The 18515-nt window shown below is 39.7% G+C and overlaps 1 protein-coding gene and 1 non-coding gene across 4 annotated transcripts in view; one reads left to right on the top strand and one right to left on the bottom strand.

Moving 5' to 3' along the window:
- The window catches only part of CACUL1 (CDK2 associated cullin domain 1), a 40070-nt gene extending 21755 nt beyond the window's left edge, over positions 1-18315 (top strand). The window contains exons 4-9 of one of the 3 annotated variants that reach the window (XM_035137872.2): positions 893-988; positions 6271-6373; positions 9525-9614; positions 10755-10827; positions 13278-13321; positions 14059-18315. In XM_035137872.2, coding sequence (XP_034993763.1) covers positions 893-988; positions 6271-6373; positions 9525-9614; positions 10755-10827; positions 13278-13321; positions 14059-14099 — 447 coding nt within the window. In that variant the 3' untranslated portion in view covers positions 14100-18315. Of the gene's footprint in view, positions 1-892; positions 989-6270; positions 6374-9524; positions 9615-10688; positions 10828-13277; positions 13322-14058 lie in introns of all 3 variants that reach the window. The other 2 variants (XM_035137871.2, XM_035137873.2) reach the window with 2 other exon arrangements.
- Positions 1237-1313, bottom strand: TRNAQ-CUG (transfer RNA glutamine (anticodon CUG)). Its single transcript has one exon. It is a non-coding gene; the product is annotated as a tRNA-Gln (tRNA).
- Positions 18316-18515: the final 200 nt, after the last annotated feature.

Genomic DNA, 18515 nt, shown 5'->3' with positions numbered 1-18515 from the left:
ACAAATAAAAATTTAACCGGATTTCCCTCCCCCCTGAAAAGTCTAATAGAATGTGTGTGTACTGATGGTCTTCATGCTTTATAGAACCTGGAGCAAGTAGAACCTGGACCACGATGGTTCAGTGCCTCAGTTCCAGGTTCCAGCCAACCATGCCCCTTTCTGGGCTATTCCATACCATCCCCCTGTCCCCTGCAACAGACATTTGGCATTCTGTGGCTACTGAGCATGCCCAGTCCTCATTGGCTTGGTTTCAGGTCCTCTCCCTTCCTTAGTATTCCCTGCCCACCACATTGTTTACCTGCAAACATTGGGGATTTGCCCAAGCCTGCTGATAACTTCCCATGTTGGTTACATAAGGTTCCACGCTCATGGAGTGAATTCACTGTTGGCATATAGCAGGTTTCTAAAAGTGGCACACTACAGACCACTTGGAAAAGTGGGCGTAATCACACCTGCTAATCACCTGGCACCAGGTAATTGAAACTTCAACTCATAGCAGTAAAGGAAGATTTTTTTTCTTTCTTTCCTGCCATAACTTGAATTCTTTCTTGAACTTTCCCACACTTGACGTCATAGGACATGAAGCGTGGAAAAGTGTCCTTGGGTCACTCAAAACACCCTGGCTGGCCTAATGAAGCCTGCAAGCCGCAGGCTACCCATTACTGGTTAATATGATATTATATCAGCAGATACAATGGTGCTCTTTTTCGTTCTCCCTGCACATTTTCTCTTTTTGAACAAGCTCTTCCCCCCACTTTAGGACAAATTAGTAGTGCATTTAACCAATGTGATCCGAGATATTGTATTATTTCACCTTATTTATTCTTGTTTTTTTACCTGCAAGTCCAGCCTGGTTACTTATTCTAGTAAGAAGATGTTTTCTTTCTTGCAGGCCAGCCCTCCAGACATCTACATTGAAAGGTTTAACATAGCACTTGGACAGTATATGGGAGCATTACAGAGCATTGTGCCTCTTTTCATATATATGGTAAGTTTTTAGAATATTTTTTCCAAATTGTGCATAGTCTGGAAGGAAGGAACTGATTAGGTATGAGGTATAGCAGTGGTCAGCAACTAGATTCTCCTGAAGACTTACGTTGGGAGTTAAGTGCGATGATCACCTGCTAGAGCCACAGATTTCCTTTCTCTGCTCATAGAATAGAATCATAGAATTGTAGAGTTGGAAGGGACCATGAGGATCATCTAGTTCAACCCTCTGCAATGCAGGAATCTTTCACTCAAAAGTGGGGCTCAAACCCACAAACCTGAGATTCAGAGTCTCATGCTCTACCAACTGAGCTATCCCTCATGGGCTCACTTGGACTTATTTCACTAGTTTAATTAAAGCCCAGGCCGTAAGAGAACCTTGCCTAGTGTGCTGAGGTACTTCTGTGCTGCACTCTTTATCCCCCAGCAGCACCTTCTGAAATTAACCACCCAGTTAGGAACAGAACTATCATAACACGGTGCATTTTGTTCTCAACCCCAACAGCCTGTTCAGAAGCATGCCATGGCTGGTGGTATTGAAACCCAGCAGCATTGGTCGGTCTGTCAATGCAACCATGAGGTTTGACTTGTACAAGCTGTCTGTACCTGTTTTTTGCCTGTTTTCCCCTTGGGCTGCTTGGGAGGCTTTATAAGGGACTGCAGAAAGGTGCAGAAAAGAGGGTATGCTTGCATAACTCAGGTTACAGTTAGATTAATCTCATCTAAGAGTGTCTGGAGTTGCATGGCAACCATTTGGGTTGAGTATGGTTGTACTGCATCAAGCATTGCTCATGAGTGTTCTAAAATTGATATAAGCACTCATTTGGAAGAATCAGTTTGGCCATTAGCTTGGTGTGCTAAGCTTAAGAGTAGATGTACATTTATTTTCTTGCAGATGTGTTACCAGGCTTTCATATTTATAGACATTTTGTATCTTGCATAATCTTCCCTGGATCAGTAAGGTTTGCTTGTTTTTTTTTTTACATACTGTATTCAGACTATTTAATTCAAAACATGCACTTACATTGCATATGTTAATGTCATTTACATGGGGAGGGGTATTAGATGGGTTCTGCTCTAAAATGTTTTGCAGCTAAAACATTGCAAACCGATTGAGAAATTTGATAACTATGCACATCAAGAGAGTTCTGATCAGGGTGGATTTGATTTAAATCAAACTGATTTAAATCACGATTTAAATCACGATTTAAATCACTAGTCAGTAAGGCTTGATTTAAATCATAGTTGATTTAAATCATAAAGACTAATTCTTGCTGGTATAACTTTATTATGCAAGTAGGTGAAGATTTTTAGAATAACAACTTTTCATATTAGTTTTTTTATCCCCAGTTTAATAGGTTAATCATTCATATTTGGACAACTTTACTGTTGTACTTAGGAAGGAGAAAAATAATCATTACCTTAATAATAACAATTTAAATAGATTTATTCAACTGAAACAATAACATTTCAGCAAATGTTATTTGCTTAAACAAACATCCATGTTTGTTAACTAATTTGGCTAAACAAAAACAATATATATATATTTTAAGAAACTTAGACTGTCAGCCCAGCCTACACATGAAAAACTTAAATACTGTCCACTCCAAACAATCAGAAAAATATTGTTTCTATTCTATTCACTGAACTTCTTGAAACTTAGCACTGAAGGGGTTGCTTCTGTATTCATAGGTTTGTAGAACAATAGGATTAAGGTCTTTTTCTCAACTCTGTTCATGTTATAACATTTTTGCTGTGAAGAAGAGGCATGTGATCTCTGTTGAGTCAAATTCAGTTTTGAGAACTGCAAAAGTAAACCAAGCACCTGTGATAATATCTTGTAGGCAGAGAAACTGCCCAATAATCTTACAAAAACCTCTGGAAGAGGTGAATGGATTAATGGAATTTATTTACCCCCAAAATTAAACATATACAACCTTATACTACATAATTAAAAAACTAATCTTTATTTCATGATGGAATAACCTTTGGATGGTAATATGTTTACCTCAAAAAGCATTTTATTAAAAAAAATCCAATTTAAATCAAAAAAATCGATTTAAATCAAAAAAATCCGATTTAAATCAAAAAAATCCGGTTTTTTTTATTTTTTTAAAAAAAAATCATTGATTTTTATCCACCCTGGTTCTGATCTACTTTGCTCGTCCCATGCCATGAAGCAGAAGTTGTGGTAATGCTTATTATTGAAAGAGCATTTTGGCTCTAGCTGTGTTTTTAATGTACCAAAATAAGCTTGTAATTAAAAACAACCCTCTGTCAATACACCATCTCAAAAATAGGATTTGTTTATGCACAGTTATGATTTGAGTTTTGTCAAAACTCTTTTACCCACCTAGAACCAACTGTTACTAGATCTCAGATTTTAAAAAGAAGTGTATTGGCAAGTCACAGATAAGATTTACAAATATGTGCCATAATTTTTATTGCTTTAGTATTTGTTTGATTTAAATGATTGTACCACAGATACTATTTATAACCCTTTGACTTCAGATCATGTTATCTGTACAGTGGTACCTCGGGTTACAAATGCTTCAGGTTACAAACGCTTCAGGTTACAAACTCCGCTAACCCAGAAATAGTACCTCAGGTTAAGAACTTTGCTTCAGGATAAGAACAGAAATTGTGCTGTGGCGGCGCGGCGGCAGCAGGAGGCCCCCATTAGCTAAAGTGGTGCTTCAGGTTAAGAACAGTTTCAGGTTAAGAACGGACCTCTTCTTAACCAGAGGTACCACTGTAGTCCTAAAAGAACACTGGAACAATGCAAACTTGTGTTTCATTAAGAGCCTTTAAATCTCCATTAATCTTAGCTGACAAACCAAGCTAAGCTGTTAGAAAACTCTTGTTCCATGGAGGCCATTTGTAACTCCCATGACTGGATCTAGGCGCATCTCCAAACTGTCACCAGAAAACTGATTAGCTGGTATCCTTGGTAGCATTGCTTTTAGAGAGGATTCCATTAGCTATCCTTCATAGTATTGAATAATGATACACACATACAGGAGGGTTATATTATTTGCCATGGCAACAACTAAAACGAATGTTGTAAAGATTATTGTGTTGTCCTTTAAAACTATCTGAGCTGGTCAGTATGTAGCCTTTCTTTTGTGTTGTAATTTTTCTTGATTTGATTTTTTAAAGTGACTTTTGACTAAATGGTAAAAATTCTGAACGGTAGTGAAGGGTTTTAGTGTTATCAGAATATGTGCTAGTAGTTCACAATTGACCTTTTGTGAGGAACGTTTTGAAGTTGTTTTGAAGCATGTGTCTTTCTCAAGAGAAAATGAAGTGCTTTGAGGTGTCCTGTACAGTATTTGGCTAAAATCTCTGGGTGGTATGTTCAGGTCTGTAGTGATTCTAAATGGAGTATGAGGTGGGCAGTGTGTTAACTGTTGCTTTAGTCAGATTTAATGTCTTGGTTCTCATTCTGCTCTGTCTCTAAATCAACCATGTGCTTCTGCTGAATCCAATAAACTTCACTCGCTTAGATTCATATACAGTCATACCTCAGGATACGTCCGCTTCATGTTGTGTCTTTTCAGGTTACGGACACGCCAAACCTGGAAGTCCTGGAACGGGTTACTTCCGGGTTCAGTGCGTCCGTGACCTGTGTGCATGCGCAGAAGCGCTAAAGCACGCTTTGCGCATGCGCAGATGCAGCACTTCATGTTGCAGCCTTTTCATGTTGCGAACAGGCTGCCGGAACGGATCCCGTTCACAACATGAGGTACCACTGTAATAATTTCTGTATTCTCATCTCCCAATGGCACTCAAGCCTGAGGATCATTGGATTTGGACTGTTTTCACACCCTAATACCACATCCTGTAGAATTCTATCAGATATATTTCATCTGTCCACTTGGAATGAATTTCAAGAACTGAAATGCTTTTTCTGTGCAGCCTGAGCAAGAGCTGTCACCATTAAGAAAAAGACGTCGGAATAGGCTAAATATATATGTGGACTGTCCCTGATCAAGTGATGTTTCTTCCTTAATCCAGCTCAAAGTTGTCATCTGAACTAGCCAGATGTTTAACAGATAATCAATCACAGGCAGTCCACCATTTGAAAAATAAGACTTTCGAGCTGACTTGCCCCAAAATGACAAGTAGACATTCCGTTTTGGTAAATGTAACCTTGGCTTAAGGAGCCATTTCGATGGATGATTCAAAATATGAGGGGTTTTTCTCTTTGCTCTATGTTAAAAAATCACCATCACCTTAGAAGCCCCAGCACATTTTGTCTCCTGACATTTGCTAGGTTGCATTTGAAAGTGGTAGAATATAGTGTGGCATAATGGTTAATGTTGGGCTATGGCCTGGGAGACCAGGTTTTGAATTCCCACTCAGCCATGAAGCACACTGGGTGACCTTAGACCAGTCACTGTCTCTCAGTCTTGCCTACTTAACAGGGTTGTTGTGAGGATCAAATGAAGAGGAGAGCTATGTGCACCACCTTGAGCTCATTGGGGGAGAAGGTGGTATATAAATGCAATTAAATAAATAAGTAATAGTGGGGACAGCTGGGCAGAGCTGGTGTTTGACAGGTATTGTTACATTCATTTTATATGCTTGCTATCTGGAGGACCATAATGGCTACTGATGTGTGATGCTGAAGAATAGCAGCGATACAAGCAGGAAACGGCTCCTGTAGAAATATGTGATACCTGCAGTACTGATAAGCAAGATAGCTCTACTGTGGTTTTACATTGAACTGTTTTATCACTCTGTGAACGCTTTCTATGTAATGGGATAGCAAAAGTTGTTAGAATCACTTTCAAAGAAAGCTGTATTTACTTTATATCAGAATGAGCAACATGCAGCCCTCATTTTCATTTCGAGCACCCCTTGGCCTAATTTCATGCATGTGGCAAACAAGGGAAAGGGGAGTGGCAGAGAGAGAATGAGAAAAGAATTCCTAAATCTTGGGGTGATCTAGTGTTTTTTAACTTCTGTCTTGTTGATTTCATCTCTCCCTTTGAAATGGGTATCATGCAGGAAAGCTGCCTATAAATACTGGTACCTTGTAATAACAATGGATGATAATAGAAGTTGGGCCACTTGTGTCTCTAGTACAGCCCATGTCTACCACCACCATGTGGTCCCTGACAATTTATCCCTGAAGAAATGCAGTGCTCAATAACAACAACAACAAAGGTTCTAAGGAGTGATGATGAATGATGCTTTTCTGAAGATTTTCACAGGCCTTTCTTTGTGTTGCTGTAAATCCAAAACAGTTAACCTGGTTTCTTCTGTTTTGTTTTTCAGAATAAGTTTTACATAGAAACCAAGCTTAATCGAGACTTAAAAAATGACCTTATAAAACTGTTTACGGAACACGTCGCAGAAAAGCACATTTACAGCCTAATGCGTAAGTAAAGTTCTTGGGCTTACGTTTTCTAAAATATTAAGTTAATTGGCTTCTTTCGTATTGTGGAGTTACAAAATGCTGAAGTGTCAGTAGTAATGGGGAAATTGAACAGGTAAAAAGTCTAAGACCAAATATTATATCAAGGAACCTTTAAGAGCTTATTTCAAAATAGGCTTTGAAGACCAGGTGATGGATGTCATTGATTCCTGGCCTATATTAGAAAATGCAGTATGATTGATTATTTCAATAAATACAGCTATCTGCTGAAGAGGTTTGAAGCAGATGTCTTTGACAGTTTTAAGTTGTACAGTCACTGGGAAAAACTGGCTCTATGCACAGATTTTCAGGCTTCTTGTGTTTTTTTGTGAACAAGCAGCATGCCAAGTCACTTCCACTGCACTCTATCCCTGATATGAGCATGATATACTAACCAGAAAGCCTAGACTTCCTGTTCCACTTGAAACAGGGGGTTGTGATTTGTTTCTCCCTAGCAAGCCTTGATCTCTAGCTAACCTTAAACCATGGGAGGTGAAGGTCATTCATCGGGGTAGTTAAGGAGAAACAAGCCATGATCCACAGTTTAGATCTGGGCTCCTGAGTTTGTTTGTCCTACTCATGCCTGGAAAGGAGTTCAGTCGGAACATTTGGGAAGCATACAGTAGCATGTTGGTCATTCACAAAAGACCATTGTAAGCCAGGAAGTCTGTAGCCAGAGTTCACTGTTGATTTGTTCTTACTACAACATCCAGGTTTTTGTTACTTTTTTACAAATCTTTTGCTATGAATGGAAACAGTCCTCTTCAGATGTCAATGTTGACATTGGCAAAACAGCAACTATCTCTGGATTCGAACCAACCCAGTAAGAAAATGAGAACACTTCAGTGATTACTTTGTCCTCCATTGAAATCGTTCATGGAAATTCTGTTCTTCAGACATTTTCATATACTGTCACCAGTTTTCTGCATATAATGAGTTACATATTTCATTTTTGTATGTGTGGAAGCATGAAACATGCACTTTTCCATGCCCGTCTTTAGGAGAACTGTACAACTTGTTTTTTGTGAACCTGTATACAGTCAAACCTTGCTTGCCGAATGGCTCCGTTTCGAAATGTTTCGGCTCCCGAACACTAAAAACCCAGAAGTAAATGTCCTGGTTTTTGAACGTTTCTTGGTCGCCGAAGGTCTGATATGGCTTCCGCTTAAGTGCAGGAAGCTCTTGCAACCAGTTGGAAGCTGTGCCTTTGTTGTTGAACGTTTCGGAAGCTGAATGGGCTTCCAGAACAGATTACGTTCGACAACCAAGGTTTGACTGTCTCGGCTTCCGTTAAGGTAAATTTGTTACTGTCATTGTATCAGCCCAACCGAGGTATAGGTTAGAATTATGGGATATGCGCTAATGTCCCATAAATATCGCATCTACGGTAAATGCTTTCTGCTAGTAGTTTAATAGCACTTATTTAAAATTCCCTTATATCAAGGTAATCCTGCCAACCTAGCAGTTCGAAAGCACATCAAAATGCAAGTAGATAAATAGGAACCGCTACAGCGGGAAGGTAAACGGCGTTTCCATGTGCTGCTCTGGTTTGCCAGAAGCGGCTTTGTCATGCTGGCCACATGACCTGGAAGCTATACGCCGGCTCCCTCGGCCAATAATGCGAGATGAGTGCGCAACCCCAGAGTCGGTCACGACTGGACCTAATGGTCAGGGGTCCCTTTACCTTTATATCAAGGTAAACAACTGATCATAGTCAATAAAAGGAGATGTCTGTTATTCACTTCCTACATCCCAGTCCGCAGCTAATGAACTCTATCACCAATGCCATTTTGTCGTATTCTACATTTTTACTGTCTAGTGCTTCAGCGCCAGTTCCATTTACTTGCAACTGATACTTTTTCTAAATCATTAACGTTATAATTTTAGTGAGACTGACTCATGCATCTGACATATGAAAGAATTGGCAGCAGTTTTTTTATTTAGGTGTAAAGGTCAAGGCATTTAGATGTAAAGGCATTGTTAAAATTCAAGAAGTAATTTCCTGCGCTGCTATTGGGTGTAATCAATAGACATTAAAAGGCTGAGTCACCTCAGTAACTATAAGGGATTTTTTTGAACAGTCAAAAGGTTGAAGTGCTAGGTTTTCTAATATGGAGAAAAGACAACCAAAACATGATAGCGGTCTATAAATGTATTGTCTGGTGTGGAGAAAGTGCATGGGCCAACTCCTCACCCATTTTCTCATAACAAAAGTATTCTTGGCCACCCAGTTATATTAATGGGTGAGTATGTGCTATGGTCCATGGGGTCACGAAGAGTCGGACACGACTAAACAACAGCAACATTTTCCATGCAGTTCATTGTTAAGTTACAGCAGTGGTTCCCAGTTGGTGTTCCATGGACACCAGGGGGTCCCCGTAACCCACCCAGGGTTACCTTCAAACTCTTATCATTGCATACAGAGTTTTTCCTCTGTTTTTTTTAATACAAACTAGGTATGTTATCTTACTTGATTTTATTTTTAAGAGGCTTAAAATGTTTTCTTGTGAAGTTTTAACAGGCCTTAAATAATAATAATAATATAATAATTTATTATTTATATCCCGCCCATCTGGCTGGGTTTCCCCAGCCACTCTGGGCGGCTTACAACAGAAAAATGAAATAAAACAATTAAACATTAAAAGCATCCCTAAACAGGGCTGCCTTCAGATGTCTTCTAAAAATCTGGTAACTGTTTTTCTCTTTGACATCTGATGGGAGGGCGTTCCACAGGACAGGCGCCACCACCGAGAAGGCCCTCTGCCTGGTTCCCTGCAACTTAGCTTCTCGCAATGAGGGAACCGTCAGAAGGCCCTCGGTACTGGACCTCAGGCAGAACGATGGGGGTGGAGACGCTCCTTCAGGTTCCTACTGTGTCATGTGGGGGTATCAATAGATATTGGAAGCATCCAGTATTTTCATACTGTTGTTAATAAAGATGGTAAAGGCAGTTGTCACTATATTTGGAAAAGGTTGTTGGAAAATAAAATATTCTTCAATACTGAACTAGTAACAATTGATAACATGGTTCATTCAGTTTTGTCTTCTGAAAAGGTTACTCGGATGCCACCATTACCTGCTTAATTGGGATACAATTAATGTTTTATCATTTCAGCTTTACTCCTAGAAGCTCAAACCACGCCTTTTTGGATAGACCCTTCCACTATGGCAAACATTGTCAAAGGATTGTATATGCTTAGGCCAGGTAAATTATTCTTATTTTTATTCTTATTTTAAATAATCTTTATTAATTTTGCACAATGTTTAGAAAGCAATAAAACAGTGGTGATCACATTTTGATGGATAGTAGATATACAGAATATTGATAAGTAGTGTATCTTACGCTTCACAGAAGGAATACAAACATAGGAAATGAGCTAAATCATTTTTCTTTTGAATAGTCTAAAATTTACAGGGCTGATGTCCCTGGAAAATCAAGCAGCAAGTTCTTTGTCTCCATGGTGCTGATAATGCCATTGTTGAAGGTTTGGTCCCTGTATGGGATAGCTGCATTTTTCTGCACAGCAAGGAGTTGGGCTAGATGGTCCTCAGGGTCCTTTCCAACTCTACAATTCCATGATTCCGTGACATCATGGCCTGGGTTATGTATGCATGGCAAAAAATGAAAGGGCTTGGCTTTGAAGCCTTCAAAAGCGGTATCTTTTAGACAAGTCTCAATAACCCGATCAACAAGAAGAAGACGTATAGCACACACACACTGTGTGTGTGTGTGTGTGTGTGTGTGTGTGTTACAGTCCTTTCTTATAATCTTTTTTGGCCAGATTGTGGTCTTGCAGATGAAGTCCTAGATCAGAGCCATTAATGCCAAGGTGTGCAGTTAAACTGCTTGGCACATTGGAAATTGGATGCATTTGTGGTACGTTTGTCATTATGATTGCTGTCAAAACACTGGGCACCTACTCCACCAGGCTGCTCCCTAACAGACATCTTTTTCTTGTATAGCTAAGCAATCTGGTGCCTTGTACATGCATTTAGCATGCAGCAAGATAATATTTAATCCTTTCATAGAATCATAGAGTTGTAGAGTTGGAAGGGACCCTGAGGATCATCTTGTCCAGCCCACTGCAATCCAAGAATATGCAGCTGTCTCATATGGGGATCGAACCTGCAATCTTACCATTAACAGCACCATGCTCTAACTAACTGAGCATGAAAGCTCAGTGTTAGGATGTTACAGGCCTGCCATATGAATTAATGTGTGTGTGTGAGAGAGTGAGTGATTTTGTTTCATTCACTATTACTTTCCATCTCTACACAGAATGGGTTCAGATGGCACCAGCTTTATTTTCTAAATTTATTCCAAACATCCTCCCTCCTGCTGTAGAATCTGAGCTTGAGGAATATGCTGCTCAAGACCAGAAACTCCAACAAGAACTTATTCAGGAAGGATTTTCCAGGTAATAACACTGGCATTTAAAAATTAGTACCCAGTTTTTTAAGCGTGTGTCTCGAATTGAAGTTGTTGGGGTTTGGGGGTGGGGTCAGTCATGGCTATGATTATTTTTGAGCTGAAATAAAGTGCAGGCACAGTCAGAATAATTGCTGCCAGCAGTCCTTGTACCTGCCCAGAAAAGTCAGAACACCTTGTGTGTAAAGCAAACATTTTATGAACTGGCCAGAGAGTAGAGTTTAAAGTGCAATACGTAATAACAACTGATCCCCTGTACTTGTCTGTTTGTTGTAAATGTTTTTGGGAAGGAGCACGTGTTTCTCTATTCTCTTCCTTGGTGTTTCCATTGACCGTGGAGAATGTGGATGCTTGTCCACTGAGGAGCTATCAGGGATGGGGGAAAAGCATTATGTCCTACAGTTTTCAAGGACTGCAAACAGGACTAAAGAAAGACATTGCCTCTTGAACAACTGCTACAAAAGCACCTAAAGCTGTCTGCTTAAAGCCATATGATAGCCTTGATAAACCAGCTACCAGAGTTTTGAATGTTGTAATGGCTGAGTGGATGGGAATTATTACTGTTCTACTTTGTTTGTTGTTATGTCCTTGTTATGTATGTGTATGCACACTTTCAGCTTTTACCAGGAAAAGCTGGAGTTCTCTCAACACCCTCCTTAAAAAGTGGTTCTTGAACCCTTGCAGAATGGCTATAGATTTCTTGCGCAGTTAGGTAAAGGGACCCCTGACCGTTAGGTCCAGTCGTGAACGACTCTGGGGTTGCGGCGCTCATCTCGCTTTACTGGCCGAGGGAGCTGGCGTACAACCTCCGGGTCATGTGGCCAGCATGACTAAGCCGCTTCTGGCGAAACCAGAGCAGTGCATGGAAACGCTGTTCACCTTCCCGCCAAAATATGATTAAGTGCTCTGTTTCATTTTAATTTTGAATTTTAAACTGCTGTTCCCCAGTGACTGGGTATATTTAGCCTTGGGGCTGAGATTTAGCACTAGCAATGTTCCAGGAGGATAAGTTAGTTGTAGTGCTAGAGGTCACTTACAATACAAAATAGTTTTAGCTATGAGTCATACATATGTTGGAGGAATGTTAACTCCTCCCTTTTGTTCACTAAATGGAACAAAGTTGGCTTGGTAGCATTTCTTTCAGTAGCTTATCAGTGTGGTTTCCAAGCTGCTCAGTTCAAATCTTTGGAGATTATATATATATATATATATATATATATATATATATATATATATATCCAGTAGCACCTTATAGACCAACTAAGTTCTTGGTATAAGCTTTTGTGTGCATGCACACTTCTTCAGATACACTGAAACAGAAGTCACCAGATCCTTATATATAGTGGGAGAGTGGGGTGGGGTTTTTCTCAGGAGGGTAGTAGGAGACGGGTGATTGACGCAATGGGTATGGTAAACCTGTTGATGACTGTCATCAACAGGTTTACCATACCCATTGTGTCAATCACCCATCTCCTACAACCCTCCTGAGAAAAGTATATCTGAAGAAGTGTGCATGCACACAAAAGCTTATACCAGGAACAAACTTAGTTGGTCTCTAAGGTGCTACATCAACTGCGTCAGACCAACACGGCTACCTACCTGAATCTTTGGAGAAATAGTAAATTTGAGAAATCTCATCAATACACTAACTAGTCTGATGGCTGAGGCACAAATGCAAAATGAAACTCCCCATGTTAGTAATTGTTGCCCTTTCCCAGTTTCTAAATAAGCTTCCTAAATAAAGCTGCTTTCTTGTGACTAATGGCAGGGTTGCTCCTTGTGCCTCAAATCTTTTAGGCAAAATTAGTTGGCTCATTAAATATATGTATGTTTACTAACATGCTTGGCTATTATAATTATTATTTTTAGGTAGTCCATTCTGGGCTGTTAGCAGCATGGATGGGAAAAGGTTATGGCATCCTAATGAAAACAGCCCCTCATTGAAGGTGCTGCTCACCTCCAAAAGAAAGTTGACATAGGTGTCAATCTCATGTTATGCTTTTGGGTAGGATTGCTACTTCTGCATGGTTGGATCCGTCCCTGTAACATTTAGAAAGGTGGCCATTGTGTTGGATAGGTAGATTATGTGCCTGCTTCACATGCCAGCGTTACTAGCCACAGAGTGTTATGCTGCCAGCATGGGAAGTAAGCACATCATTTGCTTATCCTTTTCAGCTCCTCATTTCAAATAACTGCTAGTGTAGAACAAGATCATACAGAAATAAGACCCTGACACACAGGTAATTTAAAACTTGGTCCTAAATATTAGGGATAATACTTGTCATGCAGAATAAATTGATTCTGGTTCCTTCTGTTCCTTCTGTTATTGTTGCTCTTCTGGCATACATAAATATTATATTTTATTTGTATTGTTTTTGAACTCTATGTTGACGTCAGGCTTCATGCTAACTTTCTATAATTCCTTCCATTTTTTTTTAGAGGTGACCAGTCACGTAAAAGAGCTGGAGAGGAATTAACCTACAGTAAGTAATTTAAATTACCATTATAAATTGATTAACAACAGAAGCTTCGTTTGAAACAGTGAAGCAAACAACTCCTTCTCACCAACATTTGCAAAGTTAAGTTCCTGGGTGTGGCCAACTTGCAGCACAGGTCAAAGAGAAGGTGCCAGGGTGCAGAAGGTTCAGAATGTAACCTTGAGGAGTAAGGAAAAACTGGCTCACTCTAGTTCCACTTCCCTCTACATCTCTAAAATATTGGTAGCCTGAGCCCATAATACAATAAAGTTCACTCTTGGGCATCAGATACACTCCCTCTTCATAAAGTTTGTAGAGATGAGCAAAAAAAGATCCAAGAAGTTGTAAATTTAGTATTGGATGGCTGAAGTGTGTGTGAATGTGTAGGTTAACTTTACCTTCAGCATGATATCAGTGAATGGATACTACTTGAATTGGCAGGATCAGAAATACTCAGGCCTTATCAGTGTTGTTCGGCAGTCCTTGGTGTTCCAAACTGATGTAACTACTGTAGCATGTTGTATAATATGGTGGTGTTTAGGGCTTTATGGCTTAACAGCCATCTATGTACTTTTCTGGCATATGGAAAGATGTCCTTTAAGTTTCTTAGGGTATTTGTACACATAGAAGAATAGGTGGCATGCTTGTCTTTTGAGATAATGGATCAGGTGGGAGGGCACCAGCAAAGATGCTACCTTGAATCATTTTTCTCCTTAAACTTTTTTTTATTTTTACTCTTTTAGATGGTTCCGCTTCGTGTGCAAGCTCAAGAGGATGCAGATAGTGACTGTGCGACAAGTATTTTATTCTCAATAGGAGCGGACACTGCAGTGACATAGGAAGGGAGGGTATCCAGAGGCCCAGTTAGGCTCTACTGATACTCAGGTTCTTTGATGCAAACTATACCTACAAGAGGAGTTTGGACATGTTTCTTGCCATGTAATAAAATATCTGTTTGCTGCTATTGGGGGCCTAACTTGGAACAATGTGACCAGTCTTGGGCAATCCTGTGAGGAGCATACCTTCCTGTTTTTGTTTTAAAAAGACCAGTGCATACTAAAACATGGTAGCCAAAAAAAAAAAGGGGGGGGGAGAACAGCTTCCTCTGAAAGAAACTTTGCACTTTCTAAAAAAAAATGTGTGGACATTGCTGAGCTTCTGCTCATTAGGTTTTGTCTGAAATGTTTTGCTTAGAAAGAATAAAAATTGATCACTTGGCAGTATTTCTTTTGTTCCACAAAAAGTTTGCCTCCTAGAGTCAGACTTATGTTACTGGCTCTTGACATTCCAGATTTATATAGTTCACCTTTTTAGCCCCCTATCGCCCCCCCTTTATTCAGATATCCATTAATAGGTCCTTCTGTGCCCTCAATCTCCTTGCTTTCAGCTTGTGTGCTTTGCAGCTTTGTCTCTCTTAAGCTGTGATTTGATTAAACATGCTGCAATTTTGCAAGGTTTTCTTGCAACCTATCACTTAGGAAAACAAGAGTGAACGAAAATTGTAATTATGTTCCCTGTCTCCTTCCATATGAGAAGTATTAATGCAAGTCTCAACATTTATTGTATTTTGTTGTTGGCTTTGGTAATGATTGCAAAAGCTTAAACCCCGGATAGAATGCGGTTCCCACATGTGATCTCAATTCAGAGTTGAAACCCTGGTACATACAGATAGAAGGATTTGACAAGACATTGTGGGTCAGGTTATTGGCTCACATCTACCGTGTTGTGCTGTGGCAGTACAGATAGATTTTTATTTATGGTTTTAAGTAATCTGTTTGTTTGATTACATTGTTATTGGACTGCTGTAATAGATTTAAACAACATAGCTGAAACTTTGCTTGTAGCTTACCTCTGGGTAGCAAGGTACTCTAGGTCAATTTTACACCCCCATGAAAAGCTTTGTACCCTTTTCAGAAGGTAAGTGAATTGTGTACTTGATTTGCACGTAAGGGATTTTTTTCCTCTTTGTTAAAGCTTGAACGTCCTGCAATAGATTGCACTGCATTGTGGGTATGAATATATATGCAGCAATCTGTACCTCATGTGGGATGAATCTGGATCCCTGTATTCTACTTCTGGTCCCAGATCAGAGGCAAGTCACAAGGTGCTGTCCTGCCCACCCCGTGTTCTCTATGAAGAAGCACCATGCATGCATAGAGAACTAAGGGATCCCCTGTGTCTTATGTGTGGTAACCAACTAGGTCATACTCAGAGTAGATCCATAGAGTAGACTTGTTAGTCATGGGTAGGATTTAGTTGGATATCACACAATGAAGAGGGTTTTTTTAATAGAAAGAGTAGGTCGTTCCCTGCAATAAAAGGTAAGTGCAGATATTGATTGCCACTGAGACAGCAACGCCAAACTGGATGCAGTTGTGCTGAGAAGTTAGTGCTCAGGGGAAGTTCATTGTGAATTAACCTTTAATATAAGTGTTGTACCCGTGGAAGGCCATGGAGAGAGGAAGCATTTTGCATTTCCAGAAGTAATAAATGGCAGCTCTCTTTATTAGTAAAAAAATAATCTTATTACATGCCTTCCCCACTTTTGTGCACTGGTCACTGGGCTTACCTGGTGCACAGAGTGCCCTGCACATTTTTGAAATCTCATTGGGTAGGACTCTTGAGAGATATGTTTGTCCATTATGGTGTGAGAGCATTATCTTAAATAGCAAAATGGTACTTGGAAAAAGTGTTGGTTTGTTTTAACAAGAACAACAAAACCCTTGCAATATCAAAAAATCTTTTAGACCTGATGGGAAAACTGGGCTCTTAGTTAATGGTCAAAAATTATGCATCACTTCAAAGAAACCATGCCAGTGGATATGGCAAGAAAATTCCTTTCTACTTTTACATAGGCTGTCCTCCTTTCTTTTGATATTCAAATGAAGGACACTAGGAAATTACAGATTGTTAATTTTTGAAATGTTTTAAAAATTAATCCCTTGCATGTTCTTGGTTTGTTCAGTATTTTTCTTCAAAAGAACTAATTGGATGGAAAGTACTAAGTGAGAGGAAGGTATAATTTTGTTAGAGCGGATTCTGCTGTGGAAGACTCTGTTTTCCATTAGAAACAATGGACTACCTAGAACCTTTACCAGTGTAACATTTTTTGTGGTTTCATCCCCAGCAAATTGATACCATGAGCAGTATATTGTGACATCCCACTCAGTGTCCATAAGTTTGCACTCTGAGCTCCCAGTCATTGAATGTGATCAGCAAGTACATAGTCATGTCACTAGAATTACATTAGCTCAGTTGGCGTCTGCTCAAGGTTGGCACCCTACCCACCAGACCTCAGTTGCCCTCAAGGACAGAATTCACATAAGGCCTTCTGATGTTGAAAAGATCTGGGGGGTATCATCTGGTAAATCCAATACTGGATTTAATGCAGAATGTATCTGTACAAATGCCACTCACACCAGTTGACATATAGGCTATAGGTTCCTCATCTCTGCTCTGGTTAGTGAATGAGGACTGGAGCCAAGCATATGGGACACCATGCCTACAGTCATTCCATGGCACTGGGTCTTCTCTAAAAGATGGAAACCTAAGAGTTTTATCCATTGAAGTCATCTCATTAATGCAAGGTTTTCCACAGTGGGACTTCCTTCCCTTCCCTTCTCCCCTCCAAATCTGTTCTGGCTTTCCCCTCCAACCCTCCAGAAGAGATTTGAGAGGCACCGAGGAGAGAGACGGGAAGTTCCATTGCACAGGTGGAAGTCCTTGTGCTCATGGGGCAACTTAGTTGGGTGCAACCCATATTCTGCCCTCTCCATTTAATGTCACCACTGCCCTACAGATCACCCTTTTGAGTGGTAAAGCACCACATTACTTAATATAACCTGCCATATACTTCCTATCAATGGTCCTCTGCCATTTGGTCCACTTTATCTTCGTTTAGAGTGGCCAGAGGTAAAGTAATCTGAAGGATAGCCATCTGAAGCACAAGTGAAATATTTGGTACCACTGAAAAGGGTGGGAGGTTGGCGATCATGCCTGGGATTTGAGGTTCTTGTCTAACCAGAAAGGCCATGTAATTTAATCTTCCACCTTTCTGCCATTTTGCTTTGACCAATGAGATATACCAAGGAAACATAAGCAGAAAGTATTCATGGTGACTTATACTGTTGCCATGGAATTCCCTTCATTTGGAGTGTTGGTACTGTTTGAGCCTGAATATATTCCACATAGGCTTCTGTCTATGTTGCTATGGATTAGAATGGGATTCTCATTTGATATTTTGTTGTTGGCAGAACTAGAGCTACCAGAATCAAGTGGATGAGAATGTTAACATAAAACACCTTTTTGATTTCTAAGAGTGTGCAGGTTTATGTATGTTGGGCTGCTTTTTTTCTTTTTTCTTTCTTGTAACTAATTTGTGATTTGTAAATAACATGTAGAATGCAACTTTTGTTTCAGGTTATATAATTTTTGTGTGTGTCATTGAATGTTGAGTCTTAGGACATTACCTTTTTGAAACCAGTCCTTCTCTAAAAATTAGGACAAAGCCTTCCTCTAATGTCAATATTCTACACATTCTTTGGGGGGAAAATGTTTTAGCCCTATGTAGCATCTTGCCTGACTAGGATACTGAAAACTTTTTGTAAAAAAAAAAAGTTGTGTTCTGTTGTAAATTAGTATTAAGATTTCTGTATGTTTTGGCATCTAATGCTGAAATCATTTGTTTCCTTATCTTCAAAGGGTTTTATCTTTGTGAGCTGAGCATGAAAGAACACAACAAAACATATGAAACAATGGTTACTCTGTAGACATTTTTCTTGGTCAATCAGTGTGTCAGGTCTCTAAAGCCATGACTTAACCAAAGCAGCATGGTCTTAGCTATGGTGCTTCTGTGAATCAGACAACTTGCCACGTTTGTGTGTGTGTGTGTTTCCTCCCCCTCAAATGAGACCTAAATAGCAAAATTTTATGCATCGGGTGTCATATATCAGATTTGTTTCTTGGGAAAGTTGCTCTATTAAAATATTTTTAGACAAACATTTTGGTTCTGAAGTTTCCATTTTTAACTTGCATCCACTTATCCATATTGGTTTGCCTGGCTGAGAGAGACTTTGATGGCCAGTAACAGTGCTGGCTGTTGTATTTGTCCATGGAGTGTCCACAAAGAGTCGGACATGACTAAACGACTGAACAACAACAACAACAACAACAGTGCTGGCATTACACAATGAGTGCAGAC

This window comes from Zootoca vivipara, chromosome 5 (genome assembly GCF_963506605.1).
Source record: "Zootoca vivipara chromosome 5, rZooViv1.1, whole genome shotgun sequence".
NCBI lineage: Eukaryota > Metazoa > Chordata > Lepidosauria > Squamata > Lacertidae > Zootoca > Zootoca vivipara.
This window is presented reverse-complemented; position numbering and strand designations above follow the sequence as displayed.